A 23,165-nucleotide genomic window follows, 5' to 3' on the forward strand; every position below is an offset into this window, starting at 1 on the left:
TCACAACTACGAAAATCAAAACAAATAAAACGGCCAATTGACCAGGTTGGTAAATAAAAAAGACCCTTAGCGACAATTTGGTAAAAAAACTTACTCCGGCGACAAATTGGTAAAAAAACTAACCTTAAGCGACAATTTGGTAAATAAAATAATCTCAGGCGACACTTAACCCAAAAAATACAAAAATTTTCGATAAATTACTCGCGAATGCTTATTATAGTTCGTTTTTCTTGTTATTTTACCAACCCTTTTTTATGGAAATAACAATTTGAAGAAAAAAAATGTTAAGTATCAATTTTCACTTAAGTTTCATACCCCTTGTTAACGAAATTTTTTTAAAAAGGGGTTGGAAATAAAAAGGAATGACATGTAAATTCAATATTGTAAATGAAAAAAAAAAAATTTAATAACACAAAAAAAAATTAAAATAGGATTTTTAAAGAGTTTGTCGGGAAAAAAAATAGATTTTTTGGTCAAAATGTCGCCGGAGTTTATTATTTTTACCAAATTGTCGCATATTGTTAGCTTTTTTTACCAAACTGTTGCCGGAGTAAGTTTTTTTACCAAATTGTCGCTAGAGGTCTTTTTTATTTACCAATCTGGTCAATTGGCCCAAATAAAACCAAGAAAAACCCAAAAATAGATGCAATTGAACCATACCCATCTCACTTAAGACCAACCTTAGAAGATTGTTTAGCCATTAGAGATGAACTCTTGAAATTTCAAGGATTTTCAGAACAATTCACCAAATATTGTGATGAGAGAGAAAACCCAAAACCTAGTTTTTCAAATTTGATTAATGGGTCAGGGAAATCAAAGGCTTTTGCTGAGAAATTGAGCGTTTTGGATGGTTTAGTGAGCGCTGTTCTTTCCCAGAATACTACTGATTTTCGGGGTTTCGATGGCTGCGTGGGGGAATGAGAGGGGGTTACGGGGAGGGGGGAAAACGACGACGCAAGGGATGGGGGAGACGCGGCGTTCCAGCGAGGGGAGGAGTAGCGGACTTGCAGTGGTGGTGGAGGTTAGGGTGGAACGGTTGGGGAGTGGAGGCTGGTTAGGTTATTTTGTTTTTTTTTGGTTTTTTTTTTAAAATATTTGGACCAATTAGGGTTTGACACGTGTTAAGTGACTTGGTATAGTAAGTCATTGATTTTTGGTTGACCGGTTAAGGATTGAAGAAAGAGAAGTTCCCCAAAATTCGGATTATTCCAGAATAATCCAAAGTTGAGATTATTATTTCTAATTTTTTATTTAAACTATAATAGAGAAACAATACGTCAACCACCATAATACGAGTGAAGTGAACAAAACATTTATCTTATTAATTAAATCACAAATTGCATTACATATTAAAAAATTCCAAGCACCAGTTTCCTTCCTTCATTCCTCAAATTCTCATTTTAGTAATAAAACGATCCATCTAAACTTGATTGTAGGTGCAAATTTTTGGGTTACCATCCAAAACTTTTGTTTTCCAAAGTGCCAATACACAAATACTTCATGTGTTTAGGTCAAAGTAAAAAAAAAATCACACTGATTTCCCCTCTCTTTCTCCTCACAATCTGTTGAACATTTCTTAAGAGTTGAGTAATCACTTTACTTAACCTGAGAAAAAAGAAGCAAAATTTATCATCTTTTTTCCCGCCCCACATCAAAAAAAAACTTTAATTTTCCCTTTAAAATTACTGGTATATACAAGTCCCATTTTTTTGGGTGTACTACTCGTAGTGTGTTTAGAGTTCACACTTTCAGGGAGGAGGAGAGAGAAAGAGACGCAGTGACCCACTCTCAATGGCGCTACTACGATCAATCTAACCCCAACAAAATCTCTCTGTAAGTTTTTAACTTTTGGGTTTTGATTGAAACTTCGATGCATGCAATTTTGCTATTGCCCATTAAGTGTTCTATGAATTGTTTGTGTGAATTTCCCAATTTGGATGTACTGATTTTGATTCAATTTTTGATTTTTATTATTGCGGGATTTTAAATTATGTTCTTATTGCTTAGTTGAACAGTGTTTCCAACTAATCAATTCTGGGTTTTTCTGATTGCTGCCAACTTCTTTGTTTGATTGATTGTCCAAATTTATGCAATTTCGACTCAATTTAGAAACTACCCATAGTTTGGAATCGTTTTTTTGTTATTTTTTTTATTGGTTTTTGTTATAAATCTTTTTATATGGGTTAAAGTTGACTTCAAATTACTTGAATGTATTGCCTCGTTTTAGGGTATGAGATGGGAATTGTTGCTGTTTGAGAAAGCAGAATCATAATTTTACTCCGTATAAAGTCCTACATTTTTATTTTGAAAAATGAGTACTAGATATTTTCTCGAGGATAAAGGAAAAGTAAACACTTCTATTTAGTTCATAGGAGATGCAAAAACAAGGTTACAGATAACATAAATAGGGGAGATGGGGTTGGGGGAATCCGATTGCGAGACCTACATATGGCTCCAAACCTTAGTCTTAATCATGAACCAAGACCTTATTGGCACTCTCAATAGTTTTCTTTCTACAATTTATTGTGAAAGTTAATAGCGTTGTTCTGTTTGATACATTGATTTTAGGTGAAATTATCCATAATGCAGAGTTATGGATTCCTGAGCCAGTTGGCGGGCTTGGATATTCTTTATATCATATTTGTGTCATCATTGTGTGTCATATGGTACTGAAGTGAAGTGTACTTAGTGCATTAGGGTGCTTTCTATCCACAAGTTTGATGGTGTTCAACCATTCCTGTGTCTTTTTGTAGTGAAGTATTCGAAACTCAGCTGTCACCTGGTAATCTGGTATCATCCTCTTTTCATCTAGATCAGTCTAGCAGCTTTGCGTGCTTTTAGGTCCTATATGGTTGGGGTCTCTCACTAGTATCAAATCAAGACATTCAACTGCTGAAGATGATTAGCTTTTGACTTTATCTGAAATGAAATATATTCATCCACTAATATTGTGTCCTTGGGAGAGAAAATGCTATTTGAAATTTGATTTGCTTGATTGGATTTTGTAATTATTGAATGCATTTGGAATCGGGAGATTTGATAATGGAAGCAGGCTACAATTATGTGTTGCTTGTAATGAGATTGCAATGATTATATTCTCATGTTTGACATGCTTAAAGGTTATAATGCTTGAATTTCTAGATAGCCTTATGTATCACCTATAGTTTCAGCAGCTTTTAGTCCTTTGAAATGGGCTCACAAAGTATGTTGGAGCTTACTCTCAATGAGATCCTTCATGTCATCAACCCCTTGCGAGAGGATTTGGAAACAAGAATGCAGATAATTGAGGAGTTACGGGTTGCTATCAGCACAATTGAAAGTTTGAGAGGTAAGTCTTGGAATGTAGAAGGGTTGTATCCATTCTGCTTCTATACTTATCTGTGTAGCTAACACAATGTTTTCTTATGCTCGGAATTGTTCTGCCTTCCCCTTTCTTCTGTACTCGCCTTATTTCATGATCCTTGCTTGCCTTTTTGGACTTTAAGATCCTTGTGCTGTAACAATGGTAAAGTTTTCTGGTTTTGTTTGGGCGATTAGGTTTTTGAATGAGCTGCTCAGAAGTCAGAAAATTGTGGTTGACAATAATCTTTAAATCATGTTCGCATGAGTTGTTCTTTATCATTCTTAAGTACATATGCATTTTTTTTTAGTTTTACTGATTTGGGCTGAATTCCTGCTTTTAGGTGCTACTGTGGAACCATTTGGGTCTTTTGTGTCTCAGCTATTTTCTCGTTGGGGAGATCTAGATATATCAATTGAGCTATCCAATGGATTATACATTGCAGTTGCTGCCAGGAAGCACAAGCAGGCTTTATTAGGGGATGTACTTAAAGCATTGCGGAGGGCAGGTTATTTTCTGTAAATCATACTTGATCATCTTCATCTTCATGTCTTTGTCGCTGATAGTGAACATCTGCATATAGGCATACATATCTTGCTAATTATTGGATGCAATAGTTGCATAGTGGGCAATCTGTAGAAACTTAGGTTATGTTTAGTTCACCTTATTTTTTCTTTTTTTTCTGATGTGATCGCTTGATTTGACTAAATCTGACTTTATATGTACGCTAATCTATAAGAACTTTTCTTTTATCAAATAGGGTCTTATTAGATCTGTATTAATGTGTATTTTTTAAATATGTTCTTTCTTTTTTTTTTTTTAAAAAAAATCATGGAATAAAAGATATTTAGCAAGAATAATCGCCCACAAAATGATAAAGTAGATCTGAACTTTTTTTCTTTTTCCTAATTTGATCTTTTGAATTTTGTTTTTTGGTTTGATATGAAATAAGTAACAAGTCCTTAAATAAAGTGAACTAAACATAGCCTTAGTCAATAACTAACAATGGAATCAACAGCCTGTCACTAAAAGGAAATAGATTTGAAACTATGTTGTAGTTTTGAGTTCAAATGAGAAAAATTAAGTCAATGCAAGAACACCTAATTATTCATTATGTGATGGAAGCGTTGCCAAGATCTCTTAAAAGACAACGCATCTGTTAAATTAAAACTTGAGGCTTGTTGTCCAGAGTATATGTTACTCATGATAAAAGGAAGAGGCTTGTTAGTTACTTTAATTATATGAGTTTGCTGTTTAGTACTCCGTAATTGACGATATAGGATTGTTCAGGGGAAAAGAGTGTTTCTTTGAGATGTGAAATGAATATTACTTCATATTAGCCTTGTGCAAAGTTTGTGGACAAGTAAATTGTCTGATGAGTTTGGATCTTTGGGATGGTCTTAATATTGAACTCATATTTCACGGCCAACATTTTATTTATGAAAAATAAGCTAATTGCTAGCATTATAATTTTGACAATTGTTATGCTACGTGCTGACATATATAATGCTTACACGTGGACTGTTTTTTGTTTTCTGTGATAGTTAGCTATGAGTTCCATTTGGGAAGGATTTTTGGTTGTTGCTTTACTAAGTGCTAATATATAAATGCTACTCGTATTTTTGGCTGTTTGGCGATGGGTTTTATAATATTCTGACCTTGGCATCACTTGGGAATTGGGATCATATTGGGTTTCTGTTGTCAAACTAACTCTGATCTATGTGATGAAGCCTGGTTTAAAAAAAAAAAAATAAAAAAAAAACCTATGTGATGTAGCCTTAAGGCAAGCAACCCTGTCCTATGGGGAAAATTAAGTTTGTCTGAAAGTTGGCCATTGATAGATGATCATGAACATGCTATACAAAATCAGAAAATCTCATAGTGTACTGTACAAAAAGTGATAATTGGCTCTCCTCTTAAAAATTATCTTACGCTGAATTTACACCAGCCGCCAGGTGTTTGGGCAAATTTGCCCATTTGAGTAACCTGAAAAAATATAATCAACATGTATGAGATTGATATCAAGAACCTGAAGAAATGTAGTCAACACGTATGAGATTGATATAGAGAACTTGTGACTTTGGCTCTTGACTTTTTATGCCATGGCAGATTAGGCTGTGAGTAGCTGAGTACTGCCTATTGTGTATCTTAGTAATATAGAATATGTGAGAATATTGTCAGTGTAAGCTGCTTGTTTTTTTTACCACCTTTTTTCTTATAGGAAATGTTGTTTTACAGGCAGCTTTAAAAGATTGCAGTCTGTATCTCATGCCAGAGTTCCTATTCTGAAACTTGAGAGCAAATATCAGAACATCTCTTGTGATATTTCAATTAATAACATGTCAGGGAAGATGAAATCTAAATTTTTGTTATGGATCAGTCTTATAGATCAGCGTTTCAGGAATATGGTTTTACTGGTATGGTTGTTAAAAGTTAACTACTTGATAGCTGTTTTATTCAAGGAAAGAACCTTAGTTACAGGCATAAGACCTTTTCTTGTAGGTCAAGGAGTGGGCAAAAGCAAACGATATCAATAGTCCAAAAACTGGGACTTTTAACTCATATTCACTGTCCTTGCTTGTTATCTTCCATTTTCAGGTATGCTGTTTTATTAAATTGCATGAATAGGTCTTTGGTCTTGAGGTTTTAACCTTCATATCTTTTATGCACAATGACAATTACTTCATGCATGACTTTATATTACTGTGTTTGACTGTCTTGTCTAGTAATTAACTATCATATATGGGCATTACAGTATTCAGCAGACCTTGTAATTTATTGTTGTGCCCTTTTTGTGCAGACTTGTCTTCCAGCAATTTTGCCTCCACTCAAAGACCTGTACCCTGGAAACATCGCAGATGAACTTATAGGTGCTAAATAGTGTCTGTCTGGTATTTTAATTATTGAAACCCTCACCCGAACCCCTTCCAGCACCTTGAAAGTTTTCCAGTCATACTATCATCTTAGAAAACTGATTTCCCTCCCTTGCTACGTATTTATTGGTTTTCTTGGAAACAAAAGCAAGCTATGATGTAGAGTATCGAGACCCTTTCACTTCTTTTTTAGTAGACATACTTTTTTAAGTGAAGAAAAGAAGGGAGCAGAATGGACTTAATGAAATCACTGTCATGTTGATGTATAGACTATTGAGTTATTTCTCAAGTATCTATGGCTTGATGGTTGTTTTATATTTCCGGATGTTAATAAGAATTCTGTGTCTTTTCTAAGTATAAAGTCAACAGCGTGAAGACCAAATTCCAGTACCTTCTACGGCTGTTGTCTTGGTAGGTTAAACAACCTTATCCTTGCAATGATGATCAAGTGGTTTCCGTATGACCCTTGTAGACTTATAGTGATACACAGAAATTGTAATTTTGTTTTTTGAGATACTCTAAAATGGGTGATGATTTTTCGGATGGGGGGCGACTTAGTTTGTTAGGGGTTTATGGTTTTTGTGATATGTTTTGAACCTATTTGCATAACCCTGTTGTCTTCTCCCTATAAACGAAAAGGGTACAAAGAACAATTTTTTTAGCTATCTCTTTCTCTCTAGATTTTTTAAACGTACTAGTGTCCTTTTTAAAACCATAGCTCAATTAGTAATGTTCCATTTTAAGTTTGTCCTGGAATATACATTCACCCATAATTTTTTCTATAAGTCCCTGAGGGCATGTATTTATCTTTCTGCAGGAATAAAGGCTGATGTAGAAAGGCGTATTGAAGAAATATCTTTAAGTAATATTTCCAAATTTAGAAAAGAGAGAAGAATTAACCGCAGCAGTTTATCTGAGCTATTTACCTCTTTTCTGGCAAAGGTATGATATGTCACTTATTTGTGCCTCTGCTTCTTTGGACCTGTTGGAAGATTCACTGATTTATTCATACCTACATAATTTGGATTTCTAAGGGAGGCAATCCCTTTTTGCTCTGTTTTGAGCAGTTCTTGTTAGTCATTTCTGTATCAGGCCTTGGGAGAAGCATACACAAACTTGAAATTTAGACTTGCATCTGTTCTATGATCTTGATTTTTAATTGAAGCCATTGGTATGTTTCATTTGAGGTTAATGAGAAAAACTTTGGTATGTTTTTTCGTTGATATATGATTATCTGGCATTGGTGTGCAGTTTTCTGACATTAGTACGAGGGCAACAGAGCTAGGCATTTCTACATACACAGGCCATTGGGAAGACATAAATACAACTACAAGATGGCTTCCCAAAACATTTGCCATTTTTGTATGCTCTCTGTTATTTCCCTTTTCTCTTTCTTCTTGTTCAGCTCTATCAAGAGGGGCTTAAATTTATTGTCCTTATTTCTGATCACAGATTGAAGATCCTTTTGAGCAACCCGAGAATACTGCAAGAGCTGTTACCAACACTCAGCTGACAAGAATTGGTGAAGCGTTCACAAACACCTACCACAGGGTTATTGCTCCGAATCAGACTCGAAATACTCTTATCCCCAGTTTAGTAAGGTATGAAATTTCCCATTTCTTCCCTGGAGCGGCATTTGCAAGTCCAATGGCCAACGGTAGGACTTATCCAAGGACGAATCAGAATACACGCTATAGCAGTAGCAGCAACTCATCCCTGCAGTTTCAGCATCCGTTTCAGAGGACAAGGCAACTGAGTCACCCCAACAAAATGGCTCCACAAAAATCTAATCAAGTATTTCAAGGACAAGCATCTGCAAACATCCAACGGTTTCCAAGGAATAGCCCTCGAAGTCAGCCTAAAAGAGTGGCCAGAGAAGCTGCTATGCCATCTGAAGGACTTGCTCAACCACACACACCACCGCCTGGCCAAGTAAATAATGTGGCTACGCAGCAACCTGCTAAGGTAACTCAACGGCAAACCCAGCAAATTTGGCGGCCTAAACAATCTGATAGTTAGCAAGTCGGAACACTCTTCAGTTTGATTTGGTTTATCAGGCTATCAATGGCATCATCAAATTGCATTCCACAGTGAAGAATCTCATTTATTGCAATTAGGAATGACTAGTGTTCATACGGAACTACAGTGAACTGATGGAATATCAACTTTTGGGAAATCTTCCCAATAATAGTTCATAGAGAGGGGTCAAACATACCAGTGTTATTTGGAAAAATTCCCAATAACAGTAATTGGAATATATCAGTGTGGCAGTGTTAAGGTTCAGAAACTTTTATTTTGTACTCGTGAAATCTTGTTAGTGTTGGAAATTTTGAATATACAAAGTATTTTTGCCTAAAATTGTTATTGTGAAAACCATTTTAATTTCCCCAAATTTTACAGTATGTATCAATGTTGAAGTACTTGTAAAGCCATTGGTTTAATAACAATAGCATCCATGTATTATTAATGTTAGATAAAATAGACCATAACACAAGTAGACAAATGGCAAGAATAAAATTAATAGTATCGAATTCATTTCAGGCATAAAGTAGTGGCTCGCGAATATTTATACAAGGTATTTCTAATACTCAATGCTAAAAATAAATACATGATTAGAAGAATTTAAATTGAGGTACAGGTTATCCATAGTTACACGATAACGCCTGGCCTGTCGCCCTTTGGGCTTCTGAGTGTAATCATTCCCTCACCAATTACAAAGAACATCCCTATATAAATTAACTCATATACACTAGCTAATACAATGAATCCTTTGCCTCTTTTATCTCTATTTCTGATCATTTGTCAGCAGTCTCCCAGTATAATTCCTCAACAGCCCGCAGCAACCCCTCATTGGGTCTCATAGACAAGCATGACAATTAACAGAGCTATCAAATTTTTCCTTTTACAGACAAAATTTACTAGTGATAATTTAAACATCCCACACAGCTGGCTATCTGCGCAACAGCTGCTTATCACATGCCAAGACCTTATAGCTAGCATGAGGTCCTTCAGACGTGTCATGGATAGCTGCTCGCCATCCCATTGCCTTAGCAATTTCTTGAAGTTCTTGGACAACAGAGATAGTGTCACGAATATATACACGACCACCAGGCCTTAGAATACGATCCATCTCAAGCATGATGCTCGAAACGTTGCATCTGACATTTAACAAACAATTGGCTGAGAAAACCAGACAAACTCATAGCTACATAAACTACACAAGCATTGATCTCAAAAACTGCTGAGAAGGGAATATTAACAGCCATCAGACAAATAGAAGCAAGAGGTGAAACAATTTGCTTGCATAGGGAAAACAATTACTTGCATGCTGGAAAGTCTAAAGAATCTTAACAGCTCGCTTGGCACAATATCATAAATTGAATAAGTGGTATCATATGATGGGTAATTGATATGCAACTACTTGGGGTGATTACTGTTGATAAGAAAACAATTAATACAGATGCATACTTGGTACTCGGCACTAGGGACACTATACCACAGGACAATGAAAAATATATGCCGAAATTCATTTTCATCTATGTCCATGTACCAAACGAGCTGTAAAGGTAAGGAGCCTTAGAAAGCAAAGGAATTTGGGGCATATGTTTCATTGCGGACAGCAAATTACAGTACTAGTTGAGCAAATGACCAATAACTGATGGAAATGGGGCATACCTTTTCCGTTCAATGGCAAAGAGACCAGAGGCATGTAGTAGATCATAAGTTCTTGGATATGTGTCAAAGGGTTCACACCTGCAGAAGAATAATGCAAGTCATTATGTATCAGTATCATCACTGATATGTCAGATCCAGTAATGCTAATAACCAGTGCTACAGTCTTTTGCCCCTCATAAAAAGGGGATGTAATTAAGAAAATGCAACCAATTATTCCTAGCTGAAAATCTATACATGGCAAATTACAATCATAAAATCGCAGAATTAGGGCCAGAACATACTCTATTTTTGTACCACAAGGAGCAAAATTGCCCTCAACACCCCCCCAAATATATTTCCATATTACAATTGCCATTGGCACTAAGATACCCATTAGAAGTTTTAGGACCAATAACATACAAACGGCAACGATAATACATACCAGTCATGCATGACTCCAATCAGTCCACGGTCATTGATAACAGGCAACGTATTTGATCCACTGACAGGAATCACATTCATAACCCAGCAATCTATACCAAAATCAATCAATGCAGCTGCAAATCTGCCAGAATCATAGAAAAGAGAAAAAATTAGAGGAAAATGCAATATGAATCAAATTGCTACAATCTAAGATCAAAAAGAGCAAAAGGTTGATTAGGGTTCCTAGAGAGAGAGAGAGAGAGAGATGATACCCTCCATAGCCGGCCCTCATGTCCAAAACATTTCTAAATTTCAAATTCTTCCAATGCCAAGCACGAACATAGCTTCCTATAATTTCATTCCAATATTTTGATTCAGCCTTGAAGAGCTCTTTCCTAGATATGTAGGCATCAATTTGGATACTCTGCAGTCTATCAGGTGGGGTGTGCAATCTTTCAGGCCAGTTAGTTACATTTCCACCATAACCATTCTCTGGAAGACGAGTGATGCATGGCTGTAGATTTACATACCTAGTATGATCACAAGAACCATTGTCAAATAGTGGTTACAGGGGATACCATATGAGGATACAAAAAAAAAAAAAAAAAAAAAAAAGGCTACAGAGACAATACAACTTTTATTTGGCAAGTTATGCAGACACAGAATACTAATAAAACTAAACAACAATCTAACCATCAAGAATATTTTGACAAATGAACAAATAACAATTGTCTTCAAACCACTGAGTCTTTGTAAGAGCTCCTCAATATACCCCATTTCAGGCAGTATTGAGGATATCAAGAGTTTCACTTGTAAAAATATTCTTGGAGAGCCCCTCCAACTCTCCAATTGTCCTGTTGATCATAGACTAAGCAACATGCCAAAAAAGTCTGATTCAAGAATAAAGTAAAGTCTCATAGCCTAGGTAGCCTAGGGGGTAACATTCATTCATTTAATCAAGATGCAAAACATATTGCAGATGTCAACCACAAATTTCTTGTACATCATTTTGACGAGTTTGACAGAAGACCTAGAGATGGGGCTAAAGCATCAGTTGAGCCAGTATAGATGCCACAATAACCACAACTCTTATATTTGCACATTAGAAATAGTGAACCAAATGTTATCTAAATTATCACACCAAAATCCCATTTAAACCGTACATACCAAACATTATCTGGATCATCATCTTTGTCACAGAGAGGAGGGAGAGTTCCAGCTTCACGGCTCAGATAGCAACTGTTGTTCAAGGGCTTTTGCCATATTGCAATATATCCTTCCTTCTTCACCAGCTCCCAGCAAAGACGAGTAGTAAGGTTAACCATTTCTGGAGAAAGGGGAAAAGGAAAAAATGGCTTCAGTTCATGGAAATAAGGGACTCATTCCTATAGTAAAAATGCAAACATAAGGTGTATTTAAAAGGCAAGCTGCTCATGCATTATTTAACAAAAAGGTTATACATAATGATGATTATTTTGACCACTTTGTCAGTCATATCAGATTCCTACTTTCAGGAGTACAATTCTAAATTACTGCTATAGATATAAGACACAAAGTTCCATCTGTCAGACAAACTATTTTGGATGAGATTGGTATTAATTTGTATCAGATAAAACCCTCGTGCCATCTAACTGATAGAAAGCCTCATTGACATCGGAATACAATGAATTATTTACCAACAGCAGCAAATTTCGAACCGTTGTAGAGACAAGGATTTCTAGGTCCTTAGGCCTTATACCTTTCCATTGTTCTTCTAAAATCGGTTCATGCTTATAAACCGGTTGTGCTGCCCATGCAAAGTAGCCTCCAGCCCGCAACAACCTATTGACTTCAATTAGAAGAATTCCATCTGTAACACACACATTGACAGAAAATCAGGCTAATTAGAGACAAAATTCAAAAGTATCAAATGTTACATGAAACAGTTTCACGTAAAACTATATTATCAACTTCCATGCAAAAGTGTTCACGCATTTCTCCTCTCCTAACAATTAGCATTGTGTTAAAGAATGCATTTCAACATCCAAGAGGATCCAAACCTGGAAAACCTTTTGGAACAAGAGTCATACTCCATAACTCAAAATAGCACTTGAATGGTCTATGATGTCATCATGCCTTCAAGCAAGTCCTTGCATACGGAAAATCTTTTGCAACAAGAGTCACAAGTCATAGTTGCATATAAATTTTCTGAAATGCATACCATCATGCTTTCATACAAGACTACCTCCCACACAAACATGCTGACACATTACATATACATAAAGATTGCAGCATATTTGTGATTGTAGTCATGCATTCAAAATACTAGCCTAGAATACTGATCCATTTTCCATTTTAGTTTGTCCCTAAAAGTTGGCAACATTTCCAAGTAATAAGAGGGTGACGGGGAAATATAAAAGGGATGTAGTAAATAGTTATTTAAAATCACAGTCTAATATTTTGATCAGGTATGCATAATATTTCACATACAAGTAGCATAAATATATCCAATTAAAGATTTTCTTTCCAGAAAACCACTACATATTGACAATTCTTAGAGATTTCCTGAAGCCTTCTTCCAAACAATCAATTGAAACACAATACTATCTGCACAATTGCACCAGCTGCAGCACTGCATAACTAATCATATATAAACACTTCCCAGTGGGCCTACCAAACAGGTTGGTCAGGTAAGTTCCGGGCCAGACACATTTAAATTCTAAGCAGGTCGCATTTTTTGAAAAATAGTTAACACGATTCACAAAAGCTGCACATTGACGGCTAAGTAGCCACAGAGACATTACACATAATGGTACTAGGGAATGGCACCACCTATAAGAATTCCATGAAACTGTATACAAGCAGTGTAAAACATGTCACTAAAGGCTTAGTGTGCTTGACAGATAATCAGCAAAACTAATTATAAGCAATGTATTTGTAATGGATCATAAAACTGTCAACCAGGTACTGAGAGGAAAGAGATTACCATCACGAGTCCAATTGATTCTGCATCTTGAGCAATGTATCATATCATAAGCTTGACTTGGATATGGTAGGCGACGAGTAGTAAAGGCAGCCACCATTGCTGGCACTCCTCGCTCAAGTGCAAACTGAATTTGATTCTCGTGGACATCCTTAGGAGCAATTGATAAAGTGGTCACATTTCGTGACATTAGGTAAGCACCAAAGCTTGCAACACCGCATCCAACATCCAGTACAACACGGGTATGTTGGCCAAATGTAATTTCAGGGATCATCTACATGTACATAGTCCGAATCAGACCAAAAAGACAGAATTTTTATTTTATTTTAAAATTTTAGTTTAAATAAAGCACTACTGTACTACATCAAATGGATGTCAAAAACTGACAAGTAAAGCACCTGAGAAATTTTAAAGTTTAGTTTAAATAAAGCACTACTGTACTACATCAAATGGATGTCAAAAACTGACTAGTAAAGCACCTGAGAAATCTGATCCAAGTATTGATCAGCACCATGTATAAATTGTGTTCCACCTCCAGGAAACTTAAATTTGTCCTTATCTCTAATCATCCAGTTTTGACCGCCTTTATCTTCGACAAGACGTGTATGAGGAACATTAAAATACCACACCTGCATTGTAACGCACGACTTCATTATAAGACATCAGACCTCCTAAAGTTTCAGAGAAAAGAAGAAAAGTACCTATGAGCTTATTAACAAGCCATTAAGCATCAATGACTCGCTAAATAAAATTTGATGAATGGACGGGAAACAATAAGTCCATAGAGTGCTTAGAAAACATTTATTTCGCTAATGTACCTTCTCCATGAACAGATACACCAAGAGTCTATCAAAGTTAGGAGTTTCGGATTATATATGTTACTCCATTTTAACAGTCTTTAGGGCTTAGTTATATTCAATAAAAAAAAATTACTGTATCCATCTATTATTTGTATTTTCTTAAATAGATTATTTATTCAACCCATCATTAGATGAGTTAACATAAGATGAGAGGTGTTGAAGGAATTGAATCTTGATGATTTCTATGCATTCCTAGATACCAACACCAAATGCAACCTAAGAAAATTCTTCACAAGACCCCTTCAAGCTAATGAAGTCAATATCAAGGTAGATATTACTTAAGAAACTATCTTGATTGGTCAAGAGAAATTAGCAATTGGACAGCCCTAAAAGAGGGTTGTAACTTTCAGCGAGAAAGAGCCAGAGCTTTATTTTCAGCAGGGCCATGAGACTCCCTATGAGCTAAAGAGGTAAGGTTTAAGTATTGCATTCTATATTTCAACAAGATTGAATCCATCGTATCCCAAACACACCCTACAGGCCTACACTGGCATGGTATAATGTCAGAATCCATAAAGAATACAATTCCTAGCTCTTTTAATCATAAACCTTCCTTCATGGTCCTTAATTTCTAAAATCCATTCTCACTTGAGATGACCTAATTAATCCAATTATCCCCTCGTCATTCTTCCTTCCTCCAATAGAGAATTCCACCACTTCTACCCTAATTCACCCCAAAAAAGTACTCATATCATATCTGCTCAGAAATAGAAGTTTATAACAACATACTCTTCTGTCTAATCACCTTTGTTTGGTTCTTCCCAACGAGTCCGACTATCTCTATTCACTCACTCATACTAAACACAAGCTGCAAATATGTTTTTCCTAATCCTAAACTTGAACCAAATAGCTGACGCAGCATTCTTTAGAAGATATATCGCGTAAACATGATTCGTTGTAATCTGTTTTCTAGTTGTATCAATTGCAACTAAAATTCCAAGACATAATAACACAAGTCTCAATTAGACATTCCTAAGGCATATCATCAAACAAAATTGCAATGTAGACTAATCAAATTAACAACAGCAATCTACATAAATTTAATACTTATTAAAAAAGCAAATCTTCGGAATTTGAATGAGATAAAAACCGAACCTCATCACGGCTTCTCGGCCAAGGGATCGGAATCTTGTAATTCTTCGGCGCCGGAATCAAACAATTCAACTCCTTACCTTTCTCCGGACAATGCCGCTCAAACTTCTCACCTTTCTCCGTCGAAACCAATCGTTTAATCGCCTCTTCATTATCCATACAAGGTATATATTCTTTCAGTTTATCATTACAAATCGGAAACTTGGAAACTCTAACCCTAGTTTCCGATTTCACAACCTCAGAATCACTAGAATTCCCCCAACTCTCCACCACACTCGGATCATACTCTCCGATCTCAAAATCCTCCGTCATTGTTCCATTCTCATCAACGATCCCAAACCTCTTCACCGGCTCCTCCACCGGAGGAGGCGGCGGAGGCAACAACAATGGCGGAGACTCAGAACCGCCGCGAACCGTCGTCGAATCGGCGGAAGGAGACGGAGAAGACGAGTTAATTAGGGAAGCAACATCGAACGATTTGTTGAAATTAGGAGAGAGAGAAACAGAAGGAGAAGACGAAGAAGTGGAAGAGAAGAAGAGAAGCTGATTGTAGCCGACATCAGAGTAGTGCTTACCGATGTAGAAGAAAGCGATGGAGATGAAGAAGAGAGCAAAGATCTTGACGCATAATGGAGATTTGAGAAGGTCGCCGCCATTGTTGAGAGGTCCTTTCATGGTTGAAGGTTTGGAGATGGAGAGAAGAGTGTGATCTACTCTATATCTGATTTATACGGCAAATAGAGTGTGGGAGAGTTAATAAACAAAGAGGAGAGAGAAAATGAGGGACTTGGGAGAGATGATGGTGGCACGTGCACGTGGTGCTTTTAAAAGCACCGCTGAAATCTAAGCGGAGTTCTTCGGTGATCCGTTCGCAGGATTTTACTTATGACATCGGAAAAAACTGTCTATTCATTGAGTTAACTATTCGACATAGGAGGTTAGAGTACTCGGCTAGTTTTCTGACTTTCAGGCTTGAGACCAGAGGTCGAATCCCACCGAATATATTATTAGAGAGATTTAAATACATTAAAATTGTGTAAAAAAAAAAGGAAAATGTGTGAATAATGCAAAAAGTCAAACCGTTGCGAGTAAGTTGGGACGGAGAGAATAATACTTAAGTTACAAGAAATGATACAAAACATAAAATCAAATTACAAATCTCGTGTACATCATTGCCGAATGTATAATGTGAACTTGGACAGCCATTAGATAATTGTTCGACGGATCGTGCCCACCACACCAACGCGGATGCAAATACGAGTAGTATATAAATCCCACAGGATCATCTCATCTCATTCTCATCTGCCCCCTCTCTCTTCTATAAATACAACAACATTTTTCACAATACAAATTTCGTATTTTCTAGATTACTTTTTTTCGTTATACACACACATTTTCCAACCTTTTTCAAAACCCCCAAATTCTCCCTCTCTCTCATCCCCTGATTCACCGTCGATCACCTAATTTCTCCTCAATTCAACGATTTCAATTCAATTTTCTTCCTTAAACCCTCGAAACCCTTAATTGTTTTCCCCCCTTTCCCCCAATTTCGTATGCTAGGGTTTGATCAAAGGGTTTTACCATCGAAACCCTAGAATTTCCATGAAATTATGGTTAATTTTGATGCCGGCGAAGTTACTACTCCTCCTACAGACCTCAAACGAACGGAAAGCTCCGATCTCTCTTCCTCTAAGTCGGTAATTGAAACCGTTAATGGTTCCCATCGTTTCGAAATCAAGGGGTATTCTCTTGCCAAAGGCATGGGTGCTGGAAAATACGTTTCGAGCGACATTTTTACGGTTGGTGGGTATGATTGGGCGATTTATTTCTATCCAGATGGGAAAAACCCAGAAGATAGCTCAACCTATGTTTCGGTTTTTATAGCGTTAGCGAGTGAAGGGACGGATGTTAGGGCGTTGTTTGAATTGACATTGCAGGATCAAAGTGGGAATAAGAAACACAAGGTTCATAGTCATTTTCATCGTGCTCTCGAAGGCGGGCCGTATACCTTGAAGTATAAAGGGAGTATGTGGTATGTTTGCTCTTGATTCTTAGCTATATTTTTTTTTTAGTTTTTGGGCTATTCTTGGTTTAGTTGTTCTGTTAGTGTTTCGAGTTTTGCAAATTTGGAAATTGTTTACTATTGATGTGGAAAATTGAAGAAAATGTTGTATAATCTGAAAGTTTGGTTCTTGGATGTCAAGATTGTGAAAGATTGATATTTGGCAAAACAATGTTGGTCTGAAATTTTGCAAGTAGTTGCTTAGTTGCCCCATTACACTAAAATTTTGAATATTTAGAGTAGAGAATTAGATAATGTTTGGAAGTATGGTGCAGTAATATGGACATAACAAGTAGCAATATATAAATTCAATTTTGGTTTAATGTACAGCTTATTGCACTTCAAGATGATTGGTAGGTGCATTGTTTTATTATCTGTATGTGTGGCTTGATGAGTGGGGTTTGTTTTGAATTTGATTACAAAAGTTAGGAAATGAACAAATAATCCTGTGGTTGTAATATTTCGAACCTTGATGATAGGGTCCTGCTTATACCTTCTCTCAGTTCAGAGGCATGTTTTCTTGCCTGACCAGTCGTGGGATTTTCACAATTTTCAGGGGGTACAAGCGTTTTTTCAGGAGAGCTGCCTTAGAGCAGTCTGAGTTTTTGCTGGAAGATTGCCTGATATTGGAGTGCACTGTTGGAGTTGTTAGAAGCCGGATGGAGAGACCCAAACAGTATAGCATAAACATGCCCCCATCTGATATGGGTAGTTCTTTTAAGGATTTACTCGATAATGAAATTGGGTGTGACATTGTTTTCGAAGTTGGGGATGAGAAATTCAATGCCCATAAATTGGTGCTTGCTGCTCGTTCTCCTGTGTTTAGAGCTCAGTTTTTTGGACTTGTTGGGAACCCAAAGATGGATACAGTGGAGGTGGAAGATGTTGAGCCTTCTATATTTAAGGTATGTTTGTGTATCATTTTCATTTCAATGTTTCAAAAAAGTAAAAGCACGTGTACTGTATAAGCCCTTTTGTTTTCTTTATTGCCGCGTGCAAAAGTTAGTGCATTTTTGTTTCTATCATGTTGGTTGCCGAATCGTATCTTGCTCGTTAGCATTAAATTAATGCGTGTGTGGAATGTGTTTTTGTCAGCTTAGTAGTATAGGTATCGAACTTGATATGGACTCGATGTGTAATCAAAATTTGTTTATAAAATTTGAACATTAAGTACTTATGTGGGATTTGCATATCTTTACTAAAACACAAGCCAGTGTACATTTTGCACAAGTTCAACTTTTCTTCACACTCAATTTTTGGGTCGCCTGACTCTTACTTTTACTTTCACTTCTTTTTATCTTGTTAAGTATGGCTTACATTTAAATCTAAATTGTGTAGTTGTTAACAGTCATTCAGATTTATTTCCATTTAAAACAAAATGAGGGAATATGTGATCGGCAGCTTCAGTGCTTAATCTGCCTACTTTAGTTTTCCTTCAAGTATTTTTAGAACTTGCAAAAGTAAGGTAAGATACTAAGATTATTACTCTGTATTTACTACACAGGAAGGCCTTACTATATTCCTCATCTGGGGGCTGTTTGGTAGTAGCTATGTTGCGCCACATTGTTGCCTAAGTAGGTCAATGGTGATGATGAAGTGTCAATTTTGACTTATGTCAGTACAATGTGTGTGTGTGCGCGCGCGCGCGGCGCGTGTGTTCCCAGTATTACTATGCTTTTCGGCTTTAGAAACATAATGTGGTTTTGTTGAATTTTAATATCATGGAATGGATATGGAGAGTATGAAATAGAAGAAATTAGTGCTGATAATGATGTTCTTTGGAATTTGCTTTTGGTGGATGTGGAATTGAGCCTCTGTTATCAGGATTGTATGTGTAGTTATTCATGTGTTTTTGTAATTGAATTATTTGTAGCCTCATATAGGAAGGAAATGATTAATATGGACTTGAATTGGTAGGGGGAAAATGCCATGGATGACTGAGCTAAGATATCCCTTTTTTTTTGTTTTATTTTTAAATGTCAATTATTCTTATTTTGTGTTTATTGTGCACATAATTTTTTTTCACAGCGCTGTGCCATCTTGAAACTGGTCCATTTAACTCTCTTTAACTTGATTCGTCATCTGTTTTGCAGGCCATGCTTATGTACTTATACTCTGACTGCCTTCCTGATGTTTTTGATATAATGGGCTCAAATTCATCTTGCTCGTTTGCCATCATGGTGCAACATTTGTTGGCTGCTGCTGATCGTTTTGGTCTAGACAGATTGAAAATGTTATGTGAACACAAATTATCTGATGAAATTACTGTTGAAACAGTGACTACAACTCTATCGCTGGCGGAGCAGCACAGATGTGTGCAGCTGAAGAGAGCCTGTTTAAAATTTGCTGCAGCAAATTTGAATGGTGCGTTTACCCTGTAGAATCTGATGATCTTGTGTCAGGTTAAATCTTTTTAGATTGCTTTAATTGTTTATTCAATGGTTTGCACCAAAGTGAACAAACAGATCTGAGTGAAGATTTTCAACGTTAATATTCGGTGATGGTTTACTGTAATACATCCTGTAAAGGAAACTGAATTGCACTAGAGAGGTTGGATTTTTGGATTTCCATTGGGTTTATATAGTGTGGTTGTGAATTGCCCTGGGATCCTGTACAGGTAAACAATCACGGTTCCAGGTTTTTTTTTACTAGCTAGAGTTCCTATTCCTTGAGAGTACAATAGAAGTATAATAGGCTGTTGGCAGTATATTCATCCAGATGTTAGGTTTCTCTTGGATCAGTAAACAAGTTCTACAAAGGTTGATATAATTTTATCAATTCTGAGTTGATGTAACTGGGTAGATATTTTGAAATGCCAAATCCAACGGCAGGGGAGATATCATGTTGGAGGATGTGAAAAATAGAAGATAAGGATGGTGGTTGGCTGGTTGGCACATTATGATTGAGTGGCATTCAAACTAGGATATGGTTGCCATTAGTGGTGAAAAGTTATGTGTATAAGTGATGCTAGATATTAGGACCATGCTATTATTGTGAAGTAGCTCTTGTTTGTAACTTAGCAGCCCATATTTAATACTGGGAGCTTCCTGGCTTGGGAAGGTGCCCCCTAGTCTTCTGATTATTTTGAACTGAACAAGCCAAGCTGGACAACTATGGTAAACACCTTTGTCATGATGGTTTTGATAATATATCTAAGCTTTGTGCAGTGCTCTCTGAATGTGGTTCTCATTTCTTTGTCATTATACTTGCCTGGATCAGTTCAAATTGAGGAATGCTGCTTCAAAGAGACCAAGTGCTACTTTTTGAAGTTGCTCATATTGGTTGTTATATTATTTGGAGATGGTGCTCAGCTGACAGATGAGAGGGGATGACAGGGCAGGGGCTGGGGGTGATTATTTAAGGTTCCATGGATATTTTGATTTAGAGGTTGCTTATTTGTTGGAATATAGAACTGTGAAATCATCTAGGTTTGTTATAATGGTTGGAGATGGAGCTCTGCTGGAAGAAGATAAGGTGTGGTGGGGAACTTGGTGATCATTTAGGGTTCAATAGACTTTTTCATTAAGAATTTTTTTTGCATAGAAGCCGCAGTTATTTGAAGTAAGTGAAAATAAGGTGTGGAGAATGGAGTTGTGAAGTGGTTAGCCCTAAGCCTACTGCCCCAAACTAATATGATTTGAATAGTTAAGACCTAAAATTATTAAAAATAAGGAGAGTGGTACAGAGCCTTAAGTTGTGTTCCTACTGTTTCTTTCTTTTTAAAGGCCCTAGTATTATTTTCAAACATGCTGTTTATATATTTTGTCTTTTTTCAGCGGTGATGCATTCAGAAGGGTTCAGGTACCTGGAGGAGAGCTGTCCTTCACTGCTTTCAGAACTGTTGCAGACCGTCGCCTACGTGGATGATGCTGGTTTGCCCTTGAGCAAGAAAAGGAGCATCAGCAGCGTGTTCGCGCTAGATCTAGCTGCTGCAGATAGAGGAATTCCTGCAGAATCAGTGAATGGCAGACGTTTCAGGAGACGCCTGTAGTACAAACCCTGTCGTAATAGGGCACATATTTTAGTAACTTTTAGTGCTTTCCTTACCATCTATAGCAATGAAAATTAAGGTGGTGTTAATAGCAGGTTAACTTGGATGATGTCATGTTAATGCATGGGGTCACTAATTTACCCAGTGCCCTGGTTTCAGTATAGAAGTTTCTTCTTTTTTATTTTATTTTGTTGCATTTTTTTTTTTTTTTTTTTTTTTTTTTTTTTTTTTTTTTTTGTTCCTTGGGTAAAAGTAGGATAATGTTTTATATTTTTGTTGTAGATAGCAAAGATGACGGTTTCTGACTGTTGACTTGATGAAGCATAGATGAGAAAATATTGCTCGCAGCTTCTCTGTTTACCATATATGAATACTTTTGGTTGTCTGTCAAATATTTTTACTATTGTCATCTCCTCTTTTTGTTGTTCTTACTAATGTTATCAATGGAACATATCAACGATGACTCGACTAACCCTTTTTTGCCAGTGACTTGATGAATGTAAATGTTCAAGTACTTGTAGCAATGGCAACATGTTAATTGAAAAGAACCAGCATTGGCAAGGAAGTTGAACCATTACCTATTATATTCTGCCATGTTTATATAAGTAAATACAGATGACCAAAAAAAAAAAAATCCTTTTTGATGTCTTTCCATGGAGATTATGGAATACACACGATGATGCAACACATTTTGCCAAAGCTACCTAGCTAGTTGTATTTCTTGCTTTCGCCATAGTTAGACCAAAGGAAGGTGCCCATTGCAAACTCTCTCTTAAAAGCGACATCGCCTTTCACGGAGAGTCCATACTCAGCAAAAAGCCGATCAAGAGTTGTTTCAGGCATGTGTTGGTAGTCATCTTTGGTGTACCTTGGGTAGTGAAGTGGCATTTGGAAGAAGTAGTTCTTTACCCCATTATTCTTCTGCCTTTTGCTTTCCATGTTCTCTTCTCAATTTCTGCTTACTACCTTAATTTTTTCCCCCCTTTCTCTCTTTTGTTTATGAAATGATCACCATTTAAATTATCATTAGTTAGCTTATTGATAATTATTATATATAATAAAGTGGTTTATTGGTCTCTATAACCATGCATGAACGAATGTAAAAGGCTCAAAATGCATGAAATTTTGTCACAAAGAATGGGTGGTGTACCATATATCTTTACCTAGCTCTTAGGTGCTACATGTGTTGTACCATTTCATGCAAATTTTATGTTTTGTTATCTTCTCGAACACACACATGCTCGTAACATTTGGAGCGAGAGAAGAAGTGTACATTTGTGTGTGGGAAATACAAGTCTTACGTAGTATTCATTTGATTTTCTAGGACAATCATGTACTTGGTCTTTTGTTTAAGCTTTTTTCGTCTGATATTGAGGTAATACTTATCAAACTCGTGCATTATTGCCTAGAAATATTGAGTTTGATCTTCTTTCAAAAATTTGGATTGGACGGTTTGGACCATTACTAATCTTCTTTAATCCAATTAGGTTTAGTTCCAATATCAACTAGATTTATTTTATATATATTTTTTAATTATTTTTAATATTTTAAAATTTGGATTGAATATTTCAAGTTCAACTACATTTGTCTTTGCAACATATATCAACAAAAGTACACACAATCTGTATTTCATGCACTTATACAACATACAGCTACATACTTGTACTACATAATAGATTTAGATTGGTAGGTTCCATAAGCGTTTCTAGTTGTAACGTTGTGTCTACAACACTACAACTCATACCTTAACAAATGTGCTTTGGAGTGGAAATAATTCTCTTATTCTCCGACCCCTCTCTAGTCTCTTCTAAGGGTTCTTGCCTGATAAAATCTTTTGCAAATAGACTTTTTGGTTCGAAAACACAATTCTTCATCTCTCCTACTTTTTTAAAAAAAAAAAATAAAATT

The 23,165-nt window shown here is 36.3% G+C and overlaps 3 protein-coding genes across 5 annotated transcripts; 2 read left to right on the plus strand and 1 right to left on the minus strand.

Annotated features, from left to right (window-relative positions):
* The first annotated feature begins 827 nt into the window (after positions 1 to 827).
* On the plus strand, positions 828 to 8,605 carry LOC110733333 (protein HESO1-like). 3 transcript variants are annotated; one of them, XM_021913360.1, is made up of 9 exons: positions 828 to 1,833; positions 3,171 to 3,328; positions 3,684 to 3,848; positions 5,579 to 5,757; positions 5,843 to 5,938; positions 6,141 to 6,210; positions 7,031 to 7,155; positions 7,465 to 7,575; positions 7,666 to 8,605. In XM_021913360.1, the coding sequence occupies exons 2-9, from the start codon at positions 3,190 to 3,192 to the stop codon at positions 8,230 to 8,232; spliced, it is 1,452 nt and encodes a 483-aa protein (XP_021769052.1). In that variant the 5' UTR covers positions 828 to 1,833; positions 3,171 to 3,189; the 3' UTR covers positions 8,233 to 8,605. The 3 variants fall into 3 exon arrangements, with proteins under 3 accessions (XP_021769052.1, XP_021769053.1, XP_021769051.1); XM_021913361.1 differs by having other exon boundaries at positions 3,174 to 3,328; XM_021913359.1 differs by having other exon boundaries at positions 830 to 1,833; positions 3,165 to 3,328.
* Positions 8,606 to 8,708: 103 nt separating this feature from the next.
* Positions 8,709 to 16,301, minus strand: LOC110733332 (probable methyltransferase PMT11). Its single transcript, XM_021913358.1, has 9 exons — positions 15,208 to 16,301; positions 13,732 to 13,881; positions 13,256 to 13,526; positions 12,029 to 12,139; positions 11,458 to 11,617; positions 10,563 to 10,820; positions 10,310 to 10,432; positions 9,889 to 9,966; positions 8,709 to 9,371 (listed from the first exon to the last, which is right to left on the minus strand). The coding sequence occupies exons 1-9, from the start codon at positions 15,877 to 15,879 to the stop codon at positions 9,164 to 9,166; spliced, it is 2,031 nt and encodes a 676-aa protein (XP_021769050.1). The 5' UTR covers positions 15,880 to 16,301; the 3' UTR covers positions 8,709 to 9,163.
* A 187-nt stretch (positions 16,302 to 16,488) lies between these two features.
* Positions 16,489 to 21,891, plus strand: LOC110733335 (BTB/POZ and MATH domain-containing protein 3-like). Its single transcript, XM_021913362.1, has 4 exons — positions 16,489 to 17,236; positions 17,823 to 18,171; positions 19,360 to 19,630; positions 21,043 to 21,891. The coding sequence occupies exons 1-4, from the start codon at positions 16,815 to 16,817 to the stop codon at positions 21,255 to 21,257; spliced, it is 1,257 nt and encodes a 418-aa protein (XP_021769054.1). The 5' UTR covers positions 16,489 to 16,814; the 3' UTR covers positions 21,258 to 21,891.
* The last annotated feature ends 1,274 nt before the right edge of the window (positions 21,892 to 23,165 follow it).

The sequence above is a fragment of the Chenopodium quinoa genome, unplaced genomic scaffold (assembly GCF_001683475.1).
Source record: "Chenopodium quinoa cultivar QQ74 unplaced genomic scaffold, ASM168347v1, whole genome shotgun sequence".
Taxonomy (NCBI): domain Eukaryota; kingdom Viridiplantae; phylum Streptophyta; class Magnoliopsida; order Caryophyllales; family Amaranthaceae; genus Chenopodium; species Chenopodium quinoa.

Bases quoted from the DNA above. Each gene is read 5' to 3' on its own strand.
- LOC110733333 (XM_021913360.1), top strand. From the start codon at position 3,190: ATGGGCTCACAAAGTATGTTGGAGCTTACTCTCAATGAGATCCTTCAT. The intron at 3,329-3,683 runs GTAAGTCTTGGA...TCCTGCTTTTAG, and splicing joins CACAATTGAAAGTTTGAGAG to GTGCTACTGTGGAACCATTT. The intron at 5,939-6,140 runs GTATGCTGTTTT...CTTTTTGTGCAG, and splicing joins TTGTTATCTTCCATTTTCAG to ACTTGTCTTCCAGCAATTTT.
- LOC110733332 (XM_021913358.1), bottom strand. From the start codon at position 15,879: ATGAAAGGACCTCTCAACAATGGCGGCGACCTTCTCAAATCTCCATTA. The intron at 13,527-13,731 runs GTGCTTTACTAG...ATGTACATGTAG, and splicing joins ACTTGGATCAGATTTCTCAG to ATGATCCCTGAAATTACATT. The intron at 10,821-11,457 runs GTATGTACGGTT...TGATCATACTAG, and splicing joins GATGATCCAGATAATGTTTG to GTATGTAAATCTACAGCCAT.
- LOC110733335 (XM_021913362.1), top strand. From the start codon at position 16,815: ATGGTTAATTTTGATGCCGGCGAAGTTACTACTCCTCCTACAGACCTC. The intron at 17,237-17,822 runs GTATGTTTGCTC...CACAATTTTCAG, and splicing joins AAGTATAAAGGGAGTATGTG to GGGGTACAAGCGTTTTTTCA. The intron at 18,172-19,359 runs GTATGTTTGTGT...TCTGTTTTGCAG, and splicing joins TTGAGCCTTCTATATTTAAG to GCCATGCTTATGTACTTATA.